This window comes from Lygodium microphyllum, chromosome 19 (genome assembly GCF_053477565.2).
Source record: "Lygodium microphyllum isolate KBCC chromosome 19, Lygodium_microphyllum_v1.1.10, whole genome shotgun sequence".
NCBI classification, from domain to species: domain Eukaryota; kingdom Viridiplantae; phylum Streptophyta; class Polypodiopsida; order Schizaeales; family Lygodiaceae; genus Lygodium; species Lygodium microphyllum.
Window position 1 is genome coordinate 40,750,323 of NC_141153.1, and position 18,721 is coordinate 40,769,043.

At 38.6% G+C, this 18,721-nt stretch overlaps 1 protein-coding gene across 1 annotated transcript; it reads right to left on the reverse strand.

Moving 5' to 3' along the window:
• Positions 1-446: 446 nt before the first annotated feature.
• Positions 447-6,303, reverse strand: LOC148019783 (uncharacterized). The gene is made up of 10 exons (XM_087699947.1): positions 6,092-6,303; positions 4,855-5,251; positions 4,639-4,778; positions 4,484-4,531; positions 4,344-4,397; positions 4,120-4,218; positions 3,827-4,033; positions 3,640-3,725; positions 1,878-3,334; positions 447-1,791 (listed from the first exon to the last, which is right to left on the reverse strand). Exons 2-10 carry the CDS (start codon positions 5,201-5,203, stop codon positions 1,736-1,738), a joined length of 2,496 nt encoding a protein of 831 aa, XP_087556073.1. The 5' UTR covers positions 5,204-5,251; positions 6,092-6,303; the 3' UTR covers positions 447-1,735.
• Between the last annotated feature and the right edge of the window lie 12,418 nt (positions 6,304-18,721).

Genomic DNA, 18,721 nt, shown 5'->3' on the forward strand with positions numbered 1-18,721 from the left:
GTGGGCATTTTAACACTCTTCAAAAACTCCTTGTGGCCAAGCTAGAGGATTGGTCAAAATTTCATTGGAGGTCTACACAAACCCTAAGTGGACTAGGAATAATTGACAAAGAAAAGTTGACCAACTACAAAATAGGTGTTATGAATCTTAAATCACTTGAATCACAAGCCTAGCAACAAAGCCACATTTCACCTTATGGAATTTTGTTTGAATAGAAGAAACTAAGCAACATATTATATTTAGCCCAATGCATATTCATTGGAAGCCTATTCACCATGAACATATTCCTTGCTTGACAAAGAAGGTTAAATGGAGGGACTTCAAGTTCAAAAATACTATTGGGTGTGAATCAAATCTAACCTAGTTATAATTTGGTTTAAAAAATGGCATGCCCAAATTGATTTGTACAAAACTCACAAGTTGAAAAAAGATGTTTAACAACTAGGAAGTAGAATTGGATCTCACCATATTAGTTATGGAAAATTTATGTTGCAAGTCACCTCATTAAGTGTGTGCTTAACAAGATCCATCTTTGGCCTTTTAACCAAAAGTTCATGGCTAGTTCCAATAGACTCTTCTTTTTATTCCAAGTGATTCAACGATTGATGGCACCTTGACCTATATGAAAAAGTGGACCAATACCATCTTTTACCACTTCAAGCTTACCTGGAATAATTTCTTCTAGATCAGATTTATGGTCTTCCCCCTGTAATAATCTGGAACTGGATGGAAGCACATAATTTCTGGCAAAAACTAATTTGCTTTGTTTCAGGGAAGAGTAGACCCGCAAAAACTTACGTGTAGAATACATTGTATGAGCTACGAGCTGCTGCTTATTAAGCATACACAACGAAGATAACCAGGCTGCACTAAGCTTCATAAAGAGACTGCAGAAATTCTCATCATGATTCAGCATAGTGCAACGTAGAGATTCTGTGATATAAATTTATTATGTACGTGAGGTTTTGATACAAAGTCTGATATCCTGCTTCCAGGCACATATAGCAGAATGTAGCTTCTTTATCCCCTTTTTCCTGAATGTTCTTCCCAAAATGAATACGATTTCCCATTAACCCAGATTATGGGCCCTCTCTGCTTTCTTCATATGTACAAGCCGCCACAATTACTACTGTATAATTCTTGAAAGGAGCCAATGTGACACCTTGATCTAGTGTGTAAGACTCTATACATGGTATATCTCATACCATGCATCAAAAAAGCATATGCTGTTTTTCAGCAGTGCCTCGTATATTTTTAGTTAATGTTCCACAGCCCTGCAGGTTTCCAAAAAACTGCTCAAAGACCTAATAAAACTGTGTAAAATGGTGCCAACTAATTCTGTAAGGCAACTTGAACAAAAAGAATGCTGTAGTACTTCAATGGCTCGTTCAACCTGACATCCCGTGAATCTGTAATGTTCCTTGGAATGAACCAAATTGCAAGTTTTGAAACTATGAATTCTGTGGTAAACTCAAGTAAGCAGATAACTTCCTCATGGCCTTGAAGGCCATCAACTCTCATCTTCCCAAGCTTTGCCCCTGAGACCCTTTGACCAAGCTATTTGACTCTACTGGATAATGTCAAGTGATGTGCTTGATGACAGAGTTGTCCACTAAAGCTGAAAAAGTTGGGAGCTAGTCATGAGGAGTGTGCATGGGGTGCGTCCCATAATGCCAAACCACTAGATTGTGGTCCTAGCTCTCGTCTTCCTCATCAAAATGTCCGGTTTGATGAATCAACAAGCAGCAGTCGGATCAACAGCCTCACTAGATGAAACGGCAATTTTCCAGCCTGAGAGACACATGCCAAAAAAAAGTTTAGTAAGTCGTTATGAGATGTATGTATCAGTGAAGTCACAAGCAGCTGCATTGACTTACGTTGAGTGAGGAGAAAGAGTAGGTCACAAGTTTGCAGGCAGGAAAACCCTTTAGCAGATGTTTCTACAATAATATCACCTCCTGCTGCCTCTTGGTACTTTATTTCCGGAAGGTTACCTGCATTGAAAGAATTGCCTGGAACTCCACTAGAGGTTCTTACATTTGTCTTGCACAGAGTGTCATAATAATCAGTATCTGCATAACTCGTGGGATTCCCTTCCTTAAGAATGTCCTTTCTGCTCGCCCTATCAGTCTCGATACAAGCAGCAGCACTATTACATGCCCTTGCACCCAATGGAAGCATTTCTTTGATTAAATCATGCTTTTCTGTCAATGTAAGCTGATGACTGCCACCAGTTTCTTCAATGCTTTCCCCTCTGATTTCTGGCTGAATACACACAACGTCTCCTGCTCCAGATGAGGCATCATTTGTTGCCATGTCCAGGCCATGTTTGTTATCTCCTATCGAAACATCTTTTACCTTTTCGATAACACATATTGTACTCTTTCTGAATATGTTTCTACTTTCTAGTCCACATTTATTCTCGATATGATCTAAACTAGACCCAGTTGCCCAGGTATCTGTAAGCGGTACTGTAACAGATCCAATCACCAGTGCACCTGACAACTCTTCTGCCACAGAATTGAAAATGTCTTCTTTAACTGCAGAAGAAGAGCACTGTTCGTCGTCTAAATGCCGAACCTCCGCATCATTGACCTTGATGTTTTCAAGCACTTGGCCGACTGAATGAGATCTTTGAGATGATTTTCTTGTCCAAAAAGAATGGCTTCCTACGCTAGAAGCAGGCCATTTGGAGCCTGAATATTTCTCCTGATAAAGTACATGCTTACTACCAGTAGAAGCAACCATAGAGTCTGAAGAAGACCTTCCAAAAGCACTGTAACCTTTTATAGAGACATTCTGATTTCCATGCACATGATTGTCGGAGCACCTTTCAGAACCACTTTGCTGCCTCTCAAAGCAGAAATCTTCAGAGACATCTCTTGATGTATTCCCCCTCCAATCTCCCAGTACTTGAATGCTGCACTCAGAAAGGGATCTTTCTTTTAGTGCCACATGCTTGTTAGAAATTTCTTGCTTTCTAGATTGGTAAGGAAAATCAGTCTGACTCTCCAGGGCATGGTCTCTGGAAACAACTTGATGATTTAACAATAGTGACCCTGGATGGACTTTCTGTTGACTGGCAATCGAGTCCAAATCATTTCTTCGGCTAAATAATGTGGCTGAACTGTTAACAGCTACAGACTGTATCTCGTCATGTGTAGAAAGGTCTTTTAAACTAAGCTGTGCCTGCACCACGGCTGAAAACGCATCACCTTCAAGTTCTCCATTCTCTGCTGCAGAAAATCCAAGATCATTATCTTTCTTTTCTCTATCCTTCAACTCCTTCTGCCTCAATTTCTTCTGTCGTCTTCTTTCCTGAAGTTGTTCCCGCCTGAACCACCACGAAAGACAGTAAAGATATAACAAGACCAAAAATTTATATCCGGTTCAAGCTCACTTGCAACTTAAGCAATCTTCTTAGCCTTCAGGCAGTGATCATAGATGAAATCCAGTCAAGACAGAACTCAAAAGTGTCACTGAAACAGCAAGAAGGTAGCCCTACTCTTCAAGCACATTTTAATATTTAACATTTAGGATGTAGACATGCAAATCACATAGTGAATCTTAAGTAAAGGTATTAACATCTCATGGAAACAACCTACAAATACAGCTGTAAGCAGTATTATCAACTATTACTTTTTCTGAGCAGCTTCTTCTTCTTCAACAAGTTCTCTTTGATATTGCAATGCTTCAGCATCCTTGTCATCCATCCACATTTGCACCTGATCAAACATTAAGGTGCAAATATTAGATAGATCCTGAGAAGCCGTGCAGTAAATGCAAGCCTACATGTCAACAATGGTAATGGATTCAATAAACTTACTAGTCTGAGCTCTAGAAGAAATCCCAAAGAAGCAACAAGATTATTTGGTTCCATCCCAAACCTTCCTGGTTCCCCATCAAATATACTCCGCTGCAATGAAGGAGAGTTTAGGCAACAAAGCAGATTCTTCTCACTTGCTTCATCAAGAATCTGGAACAACTTTTCTGATTGCAGGGGAAATGTAGACGGCTTGTTTTGTACTATATCCTGGCACCATTCACCATAAGTAGAAAATAAATTTAGGCATCAACACTGGAGAAGAACTGGATTGAAAGTCCGAGAATATCCCTTACAAGAAGTGCTTGCGCTACGTGTGACTGAGATGAAGCCAGTTTGCCAGGCTGCTTCAAATGAGCTGAAAGGCTTTGAACTACAGAATCTGCAGAGAGATCCTGAAAATATGACCAAAAGAACTACCAAATGTGAAGAGATGCAAAAATTTGCAACCAAGAGGAATGGAATAGTGCTATAAACATCAAATTCTCAACCAGCAAAAAAGGGAAAAATACAATGTTACCCCAAAAGACATGGTTTTGCACGACAGAATCTCATCAGCTTTCTCAGAAGTTAGCTGAACAACCCAGAGAACGTAATTGTAAGAATTGGGAGTTCAAAAAATCACCATGTCAGTAAATTGTGAGGTGAAGCATGCCCTACCTTGTCCCAAAAAACTGCAATCTGCTGCTGCTTTTTCTTCACATCATCCTGCTCAAAAAGACAATAGAAATGAGAAAGGTAATAGTATGCTAAAATCCAAGAAAAACCAGTGAGATCTAGAGCCCACAGCAAACAGCACCCGCTTGCCGCATCACCTTGTCCCCACTTAAAGGGCGGCGATGCATTGCCCGTATGTGCCTTCGGTAATTGAGAGGTGAAAGAAACTCCTGTGAACACTTTTCACACTTGCGTACTTGGATTCTATTGGATATGATAGGCCACCATATCGGCACATCTGCAACAAGAAACTAAAAGTTACAAAAGAAAATGTGACCTGCAAGGGTCAACTGATGAAGGTAACCAAAGTGTACCTCTTGCTGCTTGTGTAAATGCCACCACTGTTTCTGGAAACTTGAATCCTGCAGTTTGAGCACCTCTTGAAAACAGATTTCCCACTTTGTGGTTCGAGCCCTTGGACTCACTTCCAGGCCCCTCTTCCTGCCGCCTAGAACCTTTGCTCGTCTTTTGCTGATCAGTTGCATCAGGCCAATGAAATAATTGGACAGAGCTCTCAGGTCTATTGATTGTAAAAATTGTGTCACCCGTGAGACTTTGCCTTATTAAATTATCTAATGCTTCCTGCTGCTCTTTTGCCTTCATCTCCAAGGTTCGTAGGTCTCCACCTAGCCTCTCAATGTAAGGTTTACCAGTTGCAAGCATTCTAATATGACAAGCATACAAAGTGCAGCTTCCTTTGCAGCCTCTACTCTGCATCATGGAAAACAGGACATAAATTACATACACCCTTACTGTCGCATGTGAAAGAGTGTCAGTGTATGCACTGCCACCATTTGAGAGTTGAAGCCTTAAGTAATGAAGAATAGTTACTCTGGATGCAAATAACTGATTCTTAGCATATATTCTTTTCTGTAGTTGGCAGATTTAACACATGGCTAGGATCTCACAAGTTTGATTAATGTGAGAATGAACTTATGAGATACTCCATTTGGTATTGAAACAACCAATGCTATGTGTTACAAAACTACAGCAAGCCTGTAATGTCTATGATGAAAACGTCATGCATTTATATAACAAAGTCGACGACTGAAGAATTCTGCAGAGACGAAACATAATGTAATACAAAGGTTTTAGACATAGTTTCGTGAAACGTAGCACGAGCATTGTTTGGAGGCTTTAACTTGCTCAAGCAAAGAAAGATTGCCTCTTAACGATGTAGCAAATGCCATCAAGCATATAACTGCTGCCAGAACTGTCTTAAACGGTAAATTTGAAAGCCAGAAACATCTTTAACGGTAACTTCTAAACATTGATTCTAATGCAACCGACATGTCGCTGAGAAGCAAGCAGCAACAGCAGGGTTCACGAATTTCCTTTAAGAGTACTGTTGCGAAAACACTGAAATAGAGCGAACAAGCTATCACGAGATGGCGGATCTCTGAGAAAGGATCTGTTAACAAGCGATAGAAAGATCGGCAACGATCGCACTGTTTCCAACCATTAAGGAGAAAAGGAGCTGCGATAAGGAGAAGTCCGAGGAGAAGTGCCTTAAGGAAACAGCCTTGTATGGCGCGAGGTATTGAGACGGACCTGCTGCAGGAGCGAGCGCCTGGGGGAGCTACTGATCAAAGGTGCGGTCGAGAGGTTGTCTGCGGAGGAATCCGCTGGTGGAAGGCGATCGAAGGAGCATATAGGAAGGAGAAACCCTAGGAGGTCGGCGTTCTTCTGTCTCCTCTCTTCTTCGTCTTCTTCCTTACTCCCTTCTTTTCTTCCATCGTTACAGCCAAAATAAGGGGGGAGAGAGAGAGAGAGAGAGAGAGAGAGGCGAACGTTCTCATTAACACAGCCTAGCTGTCCATACATCCTCCAATCAGCACGCGCCACGTCAGATCCTGACTGAGCATCGAGCCTAAACAGGGTATATTCTCCACTGTGAACTCCAGTCTCCTACGATGCCGTTTCGGACGCAATGACTTGCCTTTTGACTATCAATACCTTACGTTCACGCGCAGTCGACGTCTACCGTGGTGCATACCTCGTTCACGAAGTCTTTTGATAGTTTTCCCATGTGGGGAAAAAAGGCTATTTTCCTCTGTTTTTCCCTACAGTGTTCGCCATCATGAGCTTCTACAAGGATTGGCAAGCAGAGGGAGCTCTTGTGTCCCCACCTAGCTAGGTATGGAGCGCCTCCCTCATAGCAGCCCCCCCAGGCCCAAACCGCATCTAGCTAGGTATGGCACGCCTCCCTCATAGAAGCTTGTGATGTTGTCATAATTCACTAGGCAGAAATTATAGTGGGGAAAACTTCTTGTGTACACAAACTGGCATGTATTTCTGCAAGCTAGAATTTTAAGTATACAGGCTCCAATGTTTTTAGCATCGTTGGTAAGGCCATGTTATAGTAATGCAAAGGTGTTTTTGAGAAGAAATTTACCCCTAGTTATCTATGACTTTGCAATATCGTTCCTTTTTTTTTCCCTTTTTGTAAGGACTTGATTCTTTCTCTTATCAACGACCAAAATCAGCATAGCAGAAATAGAAATTTGTACCAAAAAATGCTTAAGCCATGATGAGGATTGTTGTTTCATGTCCTCAATATAAGGTGCAACTTTCAAGAATTTCTTTATAAACCAACATTTTATGTAAATTTTGAGCAAAAAGTTTAGATAACTTTAGAAACTGGCCCTTGTTTAGTGGTTGAGAATAAAGTTTTTCACTTGCATTGTTGGCCACTACAATTCCCAACATTGCCTACATTACAACCTCCACAAGCATACATCCAAGTTTCTTCACAACCAATGTGGCACTTTACCCCACATCCTAAGCAATGGCATGACAACATCCAATTCAAAGCTTTACATCTAAACTCCACCAACCATTCCTCATGCCCTAGTGTTCATGGGCAAGAATAGCTACACATCATCAATGTTCTCAAAAACTATGGAGTGTGCTCCTTGCTCCCAATTCCTACACCTCGAAGGTGCATGATAGCACGTTGTTGTTCTATGTTTTATACACTAACATTGAAGGTTGCACCAACATTGTTCTAATGCTAACATGGAAGATTGCACAGAGCAATCCTCCATCTCCCTTCTATATACTAACTTGTGACTTCATGATTTAACAGCAATCTTGTCATTTATAGCCAACAAAATATTGTGTGGATCTTTCTTATGAACATGTGCATAAATGGCTTGCCTTAATATACAAATGCACAAATATAACTTCACCACTCCAAAGTAAAAATTGTGACATACAAAGGCATAAATATAACTTTGCCACTCCAAAGTGAAAAGCATGTTGTACTTGAAAATAGATTGCATGAATTGGAATGAGAATGCACAATAAGTGTCATTTCAAACAACTACCTTTGCAACCATACTTCACTATCATGTAGTGTGGTGTCTTAGCACTACATTCTAAAGTAATAAAATGGGAAGATCTCATCCACAACTTACTTGTTGACCTAGATTAACTTCTATTTCAGCAACTCCAAAGAGAAAACAATTAACTTGCATTTAGTGAAAGTAGCATGAACCAAAATCACATGTGAACATGTTCACACTTTTGAACGCGATAATACCCCATCATGCATCTTTACACCAACCGTAGGCTACATTTAAACTACATATTTTGTACTTTTTTTTGGCTTCTCAACGTAACAATTGTAACCTTTCTTCTCATGCCACTCATCTTACCAAATAATCCAACTCTCTACAAATATACTAGCACTATGAACTTTTGACCATCAAACACTCACCAATACATTCTAGCCAACAATGATATTAGACTACTATTGCATGATGGTCAAGTGCGAAGATGGAGTATTTACATACTTTCATGTTCCTTTTGCAAATTTCATGTAAAAGTATAATGACCACCAATACGTCTTGGAGTTCCAATATCTTAAAGTGTTCTGCAACATCATTCTCCACTAACTCATATAAAGCTGCATCATGCTCAAATTTATGCAATTGCATGATAGATGAGATTCTTTTTATTGTTTCAATGGACATTTGAAGCGCATGTGCCCAGGGATTGATTTTTGGTCTTGCATTTGGCTATAGTTCTTGATTAGTTGATTTGTGACATTCACCATGCTAAAGCACTAATGTTATGAGACTACCTCAAGCTACTCAATTGGCTTAGCGGAGATAATCACCTTCATGTCCAAATTTTCACTTTCAATTAAATCTCAAAACACAATACCTTTTCGAAGGTTCTCTTGTAAATCTCCAAATCTACAAGACAAACATCATGACCTAAGCACAAATTGAATTGAACAAATCCGCATGTGCGGCCCACATATCTTACCTAAAGCATTACATTAAACCCATTGTCCAAACATGGTGAGGACAAATTATACAAAAAGGCTCACAAATGACACTTCTCATGAGATCATCACATGTCTATTAGGAGACTTCTTCAACAATAGTGAAAGTTCCAACACCTTGAAAGTCTATTGGTGCAATTTTGAAGATTCATTATCTGGCACAAAATATTCCTACATGGTCCCAAAAAATCAATGTTTTTGACTAGTCCCAAAAGTTCACCTATTGAATTGAAGTATCAGCTCAAATCTTTAAGATATGCATGGAAATCATGGACTTTTAATGTGAATAATGTATCGATATTTCTAACAAGTAAGATGTATAGTTGAACCACTTGGGTGCTTTTGGGTTATCAAAAAAGGGTAAAACACCCTGTGACATACAAAACACTCAATTTCTTAAGTTGATTATGGCATACTTTGAACCTTCAATTGCAAGCACTCTTGCTAAATTATTTGAAAACCTTCAAATAATTTTAATGGATTTTGGCACATTGAACAACCATTATTGACTCCATAGAGCATTCAAACAACTTCACATTTTAAGTATCTTTGTTCAACTTAAAGTTCTTGTTCCCAAATTTTTACCTAAAAGATTTAGAGTTTGTGTTACTTCTAGAGTTTTCTTGATAATCTAAGGAAACAAACAAGCTTTATTTGTCGACATTGCATCTACAGAAAGGACCAAAACCATATATTCCTAGAGTTTTCTCAATAATACAAGTAAACAAGGGTGCACCATCTCATGCAATAGCATTACCCCTTTTTTTCTACATGTGGGTGTGTGTGGGAGAGAGAGAGAGAGCACACCTTTTTCTTTAATTTTCTAAAACTAAACTCTTCTTTCTCAAAAAGCAAGATATCTACACATTTCAAGGCTAAATGGACCACATAACTAAAGTTAACAATGGATAACTTTTTTAGGATTTGCACCACCCTATCACCACACCATTATATAAGTATGTGCCATGAAGGGCAATGCTAACAAAGAAGCATTATTTGTCCACATTGCATCTGTAGAAAGGACCAAAACCATACCATGTCACTTCAGCACCATAGTATTGTACATTTCTCAAAATTAAGATGTGGTCGTTCTCAAGGTTAGAGACATGAGAAAAATGCAAGAGTACCTTGAGTAATATTGATGTTTGATCTACTCCTTCCTAGGATGTTTACATGAATGTTTGGGATAGGGGGAACACACACACACACACGAAGGCAAGGTAACAAGTGGTGTCCTTCCCTCTCAATCTTTTTTTTTTTTTTTTTTGCATTTTGGCCATATTGTGAATCTAGGCTTGATGTCGATGCTTGTATGGCCAAATGTAATACCAAAATCATACTTTTTGTAGTTTGATCTATCTTCAAAAGTTTAATGTTATAAACATTTCTCTTTTTATTACATCACTTGTGTTCTAGTTATCTTGTTGAAACACACACATGCATACACAGAGAGAGAGAGAGAGAGAGAGAGAGAGAGAGAGAGAGAGAGAGAGAGAGAGAGAGAGAGAGAGAGAGAGAGAGAGAGAGAGAGAGAGAGAGAGAGAGAGAGAGAGAGAGAGAGAGAGAGAGAGAGTGTGTGTGTGTGTGTGTGTGTGTGTGTGTGTGCACGTGTGCACATGCGCGCGCATGTGCATGTGTTAGTGACACAATGAGAGAGTGTGTGTGCATGTGTGTGACCAAATTGGTGTAGCTCAATTGGTAGATTGAATGCACAATGACTAGAAGGTCTCAAGCTTAATTCCTAGCTTAATTCCTACGTCTCTATTGTTATCTAGAAACATGGAAAGGAAGTTTTGACCCTAAATATGTAAGTTTTGACCATTGGGTAAGCACCATTGAGAAGCTTGCGAGGCTATGCCTTGCCCACTTCACATTTTTTTGTGAGCAAAGAGAAACAACCATGCTAAAGCAAACTTCCTTCCCTTTGCTCACAAAAAACAAAACAAACAACATGCTTCACATGTAACAAATGGTGCACTCTAACCCCAATCACCACTACAATTTTTGCCATACATGAAAACAAATTGTCTCATCACAAAACCACCTTTTATAAAATTTTCATATATGGGTTCTTTCCAAGAGTCTAGATAAGTGGATTGCATGGTATTCTGGCTACTCTTACCTATGTCCAACCCTATCCATTAATATAATCGACTACATATAACAAGTAGCCAAAACGATTAGATTTATAGTCATAGTTTGTTTACCGTCATTCTCCTCTCTGCAAATTTCTTATGATCTAGGATAGGTCGAAAATACTGAATTAACCAAACTCATAGAAAGGAATGCTAAGTGAGAGAAGGGGATTTGTTTCACCTCTTGTTTATAATTAGCACTATGGCAAATCTAGAGCTCGTGAGGCTCTAAAGAAACTCTTGCATACATGACACCCTTTAGCTTGGACTCTATATTTATAAAGACTACTTGTATTATTATAATTATGCACACCTCTCCAACATCCCTATTGCAACCTCCTCTCTTTTACATGCATATCGATAGTCACATAGCCACCCCCATCTCTCGTAGTCTGTCCTCTCAAAATTCCACTAAATTGATTGCGGTGTTTGTAGTTTTATAATTTTTATTTTTGCAAACCCTTTTTACACGAGAATTATTATGCCATGTAACCTCAAAGACATGTTAGTGCTTACAGATTTGAGGCATATATAATTGACTTCAAAATGGTTACATGTGAAATTTTCATTTGTGTAAGTACATCAAGCTTGAGAGCTATCAAGATGCAAACTTGTCAATGCATTCCAAGAATATTCAATTATCACTCATATAAAATGTATTATTTTGTAAAGTTTATTTATACAAGAATAAAAATCAATGCACTTACTATGCATGATAGTCTTGGAGGTTTGAATCTAACTTTAACTGTTCAAATATAACTACAATATTGCATTCAACATTATTTCACACTATGCATTGGTGCATTGCATCAAAGTAAATTGCAATGTACCACTCTACGCAAAAAAAGATTTTGTAGAAAAATTGCTCATTGTCCACCATGGTTCAAGCATAATATTGTTCTATATTGTATAGGACTTTCATAATATCACTTAGTCCTACAACTATCAATAATCTTATCAATCATGGCATGTTGTGTCTACATCCTTTAGCATACATGATTCACAAATACACACACACACATTCTCTCTCTCTCTCTCTCTCTCTCTCTCTCTCTCTCTCTCTCTCTCTCCGTTTTAAGATATGCCATATTGCTTGGAAAATGGATGATTTTCTTAGCTTAAAGATAGACTGTTTGCCTCGTTTTTGTTTGAACCTTGAGAATCCCCTAAGGGGGAGGGCTATACTCATTCTAAGGCCAATCAAATGAGCATTTGATGCGTGCATGGATCACCTCGATGATCACACAATAGAAAAATATACTAATAAAGGTAAGAGACTTGAAAGGGCACTACTTAATGCATTGGCTGAAGGTCAAGTGGTAAGAAGGCTACCATTGAAGGCAAGATTGACTCCTATGGTCGCATGTGGTAGGGAGGATATGGACATCCCATGTTGGCCTAGGATGGAGAGAGAAAAACCTTTGTGTCATAATATCTATGGACATTGGAAGACCCTATTCTAGATAAAGGATGGATTATGGATTGTGTCCATGGGAGTTGGACATGGGTATCTAGGTGCTTTGGATATAGGTCCCAGTGTAAGGGATGAAATATAAGACTAGTGTTGCACCTTGAAAAAGGTGCATGTAAATGCATTGTTGCTACTATTTTCAAAAAATTGCTTGACCTTCTCTTTGTGTTTGTGCCTAAATTACCCAATTAATGAACCTTATGCCTGACACATTAATTAAGAAACCTGTTTTTACGTGTCTAATTAAGTGTGCTAGGTAATTAGACAATCAAGCAATCCTATCACAAAAGGGCAATGGGAGAGTAGATCCTCAATGAATTCATCCTATTGTTGGGTCTTAGTGAGTTGAGAGGTTTCTCTCAAAATTATAGATTAGGATCAAATAAGAAGGACTGAAATGTTGATCATGATAGGAAGATTGTCTTAGAATCCAACCTCATGTCATTTTAGGAGATCGAGGTGATACTTTGCTATCATGAAGGAAACTAGGGAGGAGATAGAAGAGTACAAAAGAGAGAGAAAAGAGGAGGTAGAAATACTAACAAGGAGAGAGAAAGACTAGAATGAGAGAGAAAAGGAAAGAAAAGCCATGAAAGCTTGCAAGATTTGGAGAGATGAAGGGACTATTTTTAATATTACTAAATGATAAAAATTTATAAGTTTCTTACATCTTCTAGTAAAGCCAATGTGACATGGAATTTATTTTACCAAATATATATAACATATAAATCTTTCCAATTTCTTACACCGCATCCTTGCTTGAAGGTTTTTGCCCTCAAAAACAAAATGGGAAGATATTATAATGGTTGAAATAATGGATATGACAGAGTACTACTCTATTTTATAACCTTACAAATGATACAAAAATACTTGGAAAAAATCAAGACTTTGGCTGAAATGAAGCCTTGGTAATGTACAACATCCAAATGTTTTCAAAAAGAATATTGAGCCACTAAATCTTCTTGAAAAAGTGTTTGCAGTCAATAGATAGCTTGTTGTATAAACAAACCTTGTGAGACAAAATCTCAAATAACTTTCCAAGGGCTAGTCCAAACGAGGCATGCTACATATTAAAATGAAAATCTTGAAGAGTACTTTCAATTTATGTATGCAACACTTTATTGAAAATAGGATAGGATAAACTTTGCTCTAAAATAGACTACTATCTAGATGGTGTCTATAACAAAATAAACCCAATTATGACTAGGTCTCAGCCAAGAATACATCTCGAAGGTAGGAAAACTCTTCCAATATAGATGTAGACCTTTGAGAAGCCTCCTCAAGTGGCAATCCTTTCCATTTATTCAAATACTCAATAATGGACCTAGAACGAAGCTTCTTTTCACACTGACCTATGATCTCCTCATGGACATATTGTATAAGATCTTTTTCATCAATAGTTGGTAGCTCATCCACAATGTCAACCTAGGTACCAAAGATTGACATGGAAGGCATTGTGAATTTTTGTAGAAAAGGGAAGTTCCAATCTATAAGTCAAGCCTCCTATGCACTTAAGGATTTTGTATGGCCCATAGAACTTATGAGTAAGGGGTAGTGAGACTTAGGCACTTTGGAAAATACCAACTCTCCTTCCTAGAACTCCATAGGGCACCTCTTCTCATTAGCACGCATCTTCATCCTCTTAAGCTTTCTTAAGATTCACTTTGCATTGTTGAAGAAGGGTCTACATTTGCTCTAACTCTTCTTTTCCACAAGGGTTAATCTTCTCATTGAAGAGAACTATGGGAAGGGGCACTTTATAGCCATACAAGGCTTCAAAGTGAGAAAATCCAATACTGGCATTGATAGAATTATTGTAGGCAAACTCAGCCAAGTGTAGCAATTAATCCCACACATGTTACACATCGTGACAGAAGTGTCTAAGATAGGTCTCGAACCATTTGTTGACTCTTTCTATTTGGCTATTAGTTTGCAGATGGTAAGCTATAGATGAAGCTAACTTAGTATCCATACAGTTGAATATCACCTGCAAAAAAGAATCATGAACTTAAGAGTCCCTATCATATACAATAACTTGTAGTAATCCATGCAATTTGAAGATGTCCTCCATGAATTGACTGTCCACTTGTGGTGCAATAATTGCATCTTTGTGGGAATGAAATGGGCTGGCTTGACGAGTCTATCCACCACCACAATATTGTTCAATCCCTTCTTAATTTTAGGCAAGCCAATAATGAAATCCATGGTTATATGCATCCACTTTCCTTTCAGAATGGGTAAGGGCTACAACAAACCACTTGGCTTACAAGTGTTGTCTTTATTCTATTGGCATGGAATGCACCAAGAGACATACTCATTTACATCCTTCCACAATCCTTTTTGGTGAAAACTCTTTGAAATCTTATCATAGGTTTATATGAGGCAAATTTTAAGCTAAAAATGAGAGTTTTCCTCCATATACCTTGCTATAATTTCTAAAATATATGGTCAAGTTATTCATCCAAAAGATAGGCTTCTTGTAACTCTTTAATTAGTCTTATTATGAATCTCAATAATGGCTGAAACTTTGCATGCCCACATCTTAGATAGAGAATTGACCATTATATTGTCTTTGTTTCTTATATGTGTGATATCAAAATCATAATTTTGTAGTGTAACCACCCACCAACATTGCTTAAGAGTGAGATTTGACTGAGAGAGGAAGTACTTAAGGAGCTTGTGATCGCTCTTGACCCTGAATTGGCTACCATACAAATAATGATGCCGCTTTTTAATTGCATAGAGAACAACCAACATTTCCTAGTCATACATAATCATAGCCATCTCCTTCTCTATAAGCTTGCAAGTCTTAAAAGTAATAACACCACGCTTTTGCAATAAGATGACACCTATGTCTCTACCACTAGCATCACTCTGTGTAGTAAACTCCTTAGAGAGGTCTAGGCATACTAGAAGTGAGTAGATCCTTTAATTGATTGAAACTTTTATTTGCAATGGCATCCCAAAAGAAAGCTTCCTTCTTCAATATATTAGTCAAAGGGGGTGCTATAGTCACATAATGCTTAATGAATTTATAGTAGAATGATGATTGAAGAAGAAATCCTCTAAGAGAAGTAGTACTTGCAAGTGTTGGCCACTCTCTAACACACCACTTTTTTAGGATCAACTTTGATACCCTCCTCACTAACAATGTGTTCTAAGTATTTCATATCATATGTCTTCATAAAAGAGCACATTGTCTCCTTAGCAAAGAGCTTGTGGTGTCTCAACACATCAAATACCTTCCTCATGTGCAAGAGATGGTTCTTTAATGATTTGTTGTAAGTAAAGGTATCATTGAAGAGCACTAAGACAAATTTGAAGAGGAATGGTTGTAGTATCGTATCCATCAAGCTCTAAAAAGTAGCTAGGGTATTGGTTAATCCAAATGACATAACCAAGAAATGGTAAATCCCACGATCAGTCCTAAACACTATTTTCACCTCATCAACCCCTCTCATGTGAATTTGGTGGGGCAGCCTAACCACATGTCTATCTTTGTAATGTACTTTGCCCCCTTGAGCTCATCCAACAAATTGTCCACTCTAGGCATAGGGTACATGTTCTTCATTGTGATCCTATTTAGATCTCTATAATCTATGCACATCCCGAAAGATCCATCTTTCTTCTTAACCAACAATACTAGTGAAGCATAAGGTGAAGAACTAGGTTCATCGAATCCCATTTCCAATAGCTCCTTGATTTTCTTGGCAACCTCTTCACACTCACATCTAGCCAACCTATAGGGTGGCTTGCTCACAAGTTTTGAGTGAGGCTCCAAATCAATGGGCTGATCAATTGCTCTCTTAGGAGGTAATATTGTAAGCACCTAGAATAGATCCATGTACTCCCCAAGAAGAGCCTTCAATGCTAAATTATTTCTTGATTCTTTGGACTGATCTACTACCTCTTTTTTTAGGTGCAATCAAATATTTGTGAGTGTTTTTTGAACTCCCTCTTGAGCTGCTGTATAGTGATAAGTTGAAAATCAAATTTTCTATGGAGTCCTGTAAATGGATAAATTGTCCATCACTAACAAACTCCATATACAATTGCAAGAAATACATAGTAATCTTTCCAATGTCATTAGCTAATCACACCCTAGTACCATCTCTATGGGCCCCATTTCCAAAGAAATCAAGTTTACTTTTGCCTCATAATTTTCTCTCAAGTTTAGGTGTCCATTCCTCTATATCAAAAGGGGAAGATGAATGCCCACTATATGTGGTCAACACAATCTTATTGTGAAGTTTCCTTTCAATAAAATGTCTAAATTCTTCGTGGAGGTGGGCGAACCCTTATTCATTAGGGGTTTGATGCATGAATGCTCATGATACACTCATTCTTATGAGATGCTTCCCTTGTTTTTATAAGTGGTATTTGGTATTCCTGTACATCCAATAGTTTATTGCAATGAATTCAAATTGGGGGGCTAAAATGACTATTTTGGTTCAAATCCGTCCCTACTTTCTTTATCAGTCATTTGTGATACCACAAGTTATGAAAACTTGGATCGTGAACTTGTCCAAAGAATCTTGCATAGATTGAGCCATTTGCTCGATTGCTTCCTTAGTTTGGGAAATTGATCACATCATGTGCACAATTGCTTCATTGGTTTGGGCACTTGATTGTACTATTTGTTCCACCATATGATCAAGTTTGAACACTAGCTCAAGGTGTCTAACTAAATGCCTAGTCTCATGGTTGCATAGAGTGGCATTAAGTGTGCTACGCACTCCATATTCTTTAGAATACTCCTCCTCATATACGTTGCTTATTCAATGCATCTCTAAAACCCCTTATTTTTTGTTGAAGACCATCATTACCTTTATTTTTCCCTCTGTTTCCTACCATTTTGGAGTGTTTTCCAAACAAACCCCTTGTTAGTAAAATGGCAATAACTTTTGACTCCAATATGGAAATGGCTTGCATTCTGATTCATATCCAAGTTAAGGAGGAGCTCTTCAAGATGGGCTACTTCATTAGAATAAAAATAGAGTATTAGGAATATTTTTTTGTGGTTGTATAGAATAGTGTAGCAACTTGTAAAGCCATGTTTCAAATACCTAACCACAAGTAGGCCCTATTTAGAGTGTCTAAACCCTATATAGATCACTTTTGTACTTGTGGAAAAAGCTGAGGATAACGTGGTATGACTTGTACCCAACTTGTATACCATCAAAAATACCCTGCAGTACCTTCTTCTCCTTCTCTCTTTACCTCTTCTTCTCCTTCTCCTTCTCCTCTTCTCTCCTTCTCTCTCTCTTCTCCCTTCAGATTGTCCATGGGGGCGCATCTATCATTCGACGAGGAGGGGGAAAACACCCTAATGGAGCCCTCAGGGGGGGTGCTACTGCAGATCGAGAGCCAGGGAGGGGGTCGTCATTTGTTGCTGGAGGGGAGGCCTGCTCACACTGGAGGGGGGGCCGCTGGATAGGTTGACGGCAGGGGTGGCACCTGCAGTGAACCGGGGGGGGGGGGCAACTGTCCACCGCCACTTGGGCTGCATGCCCCCCCCCCCTTTCCCCACTTCACTCCCTCTCTTTCTCTCTCTCTGACGTATTGTCGGGGGGGAGGGAGAGGGAAAATTTTTTGGAAAAAATAAAAAAGGGGGGGTTTCCTATGGGGCACAGGGGATATTACACTTACAAAAAAGAGCTACTATTTATATCAAAATATTTTTAAAGCACTTAAAAATAGAATAAAATACATGAAAAACAGAGAGTATGTATATTTGATATCATATATATTTAGGAAAGCTGCCAAAAAATAATTAAAGATCATTATAAAAAATTCATATTGTTATAGTACTCATAAGAGGGCATGTACATTGCATATCATATAAATTTAGGCAAGCTGCCAACAAAATGTTAAAGTTTGATTACAAAAAATTCTTGCTGCTACAATGCTCATGACATAGTATGATATCAAAAAGTCATTGTTGTTACTTCTTATGATGCCCTGAAAGCTTGAGCCCGTCTCACCTTCATATTTTTCCACACCTCCAAAATCAAATCCCAATCTATTTCTTCCATGTTTTCTGGTGATGAAAGAGACATGAACATGAGCATATCTAAAGTGGTGAGAGATAAACATGATCTCTCATCACTTTTAACATGATTCTATTTTGAAAACCCTCTTTCGCAACAAGCAGCCACTACAAGGGAATGGGGCAATAGCGACGCCGATTAGCGACGGCGGATATCGGCGTCGCTATAGGCGTCGCTATTGGCATCGCAATTGGCGTCGCTATTGGCGTCGCAATTGGCGTCGCTATATGC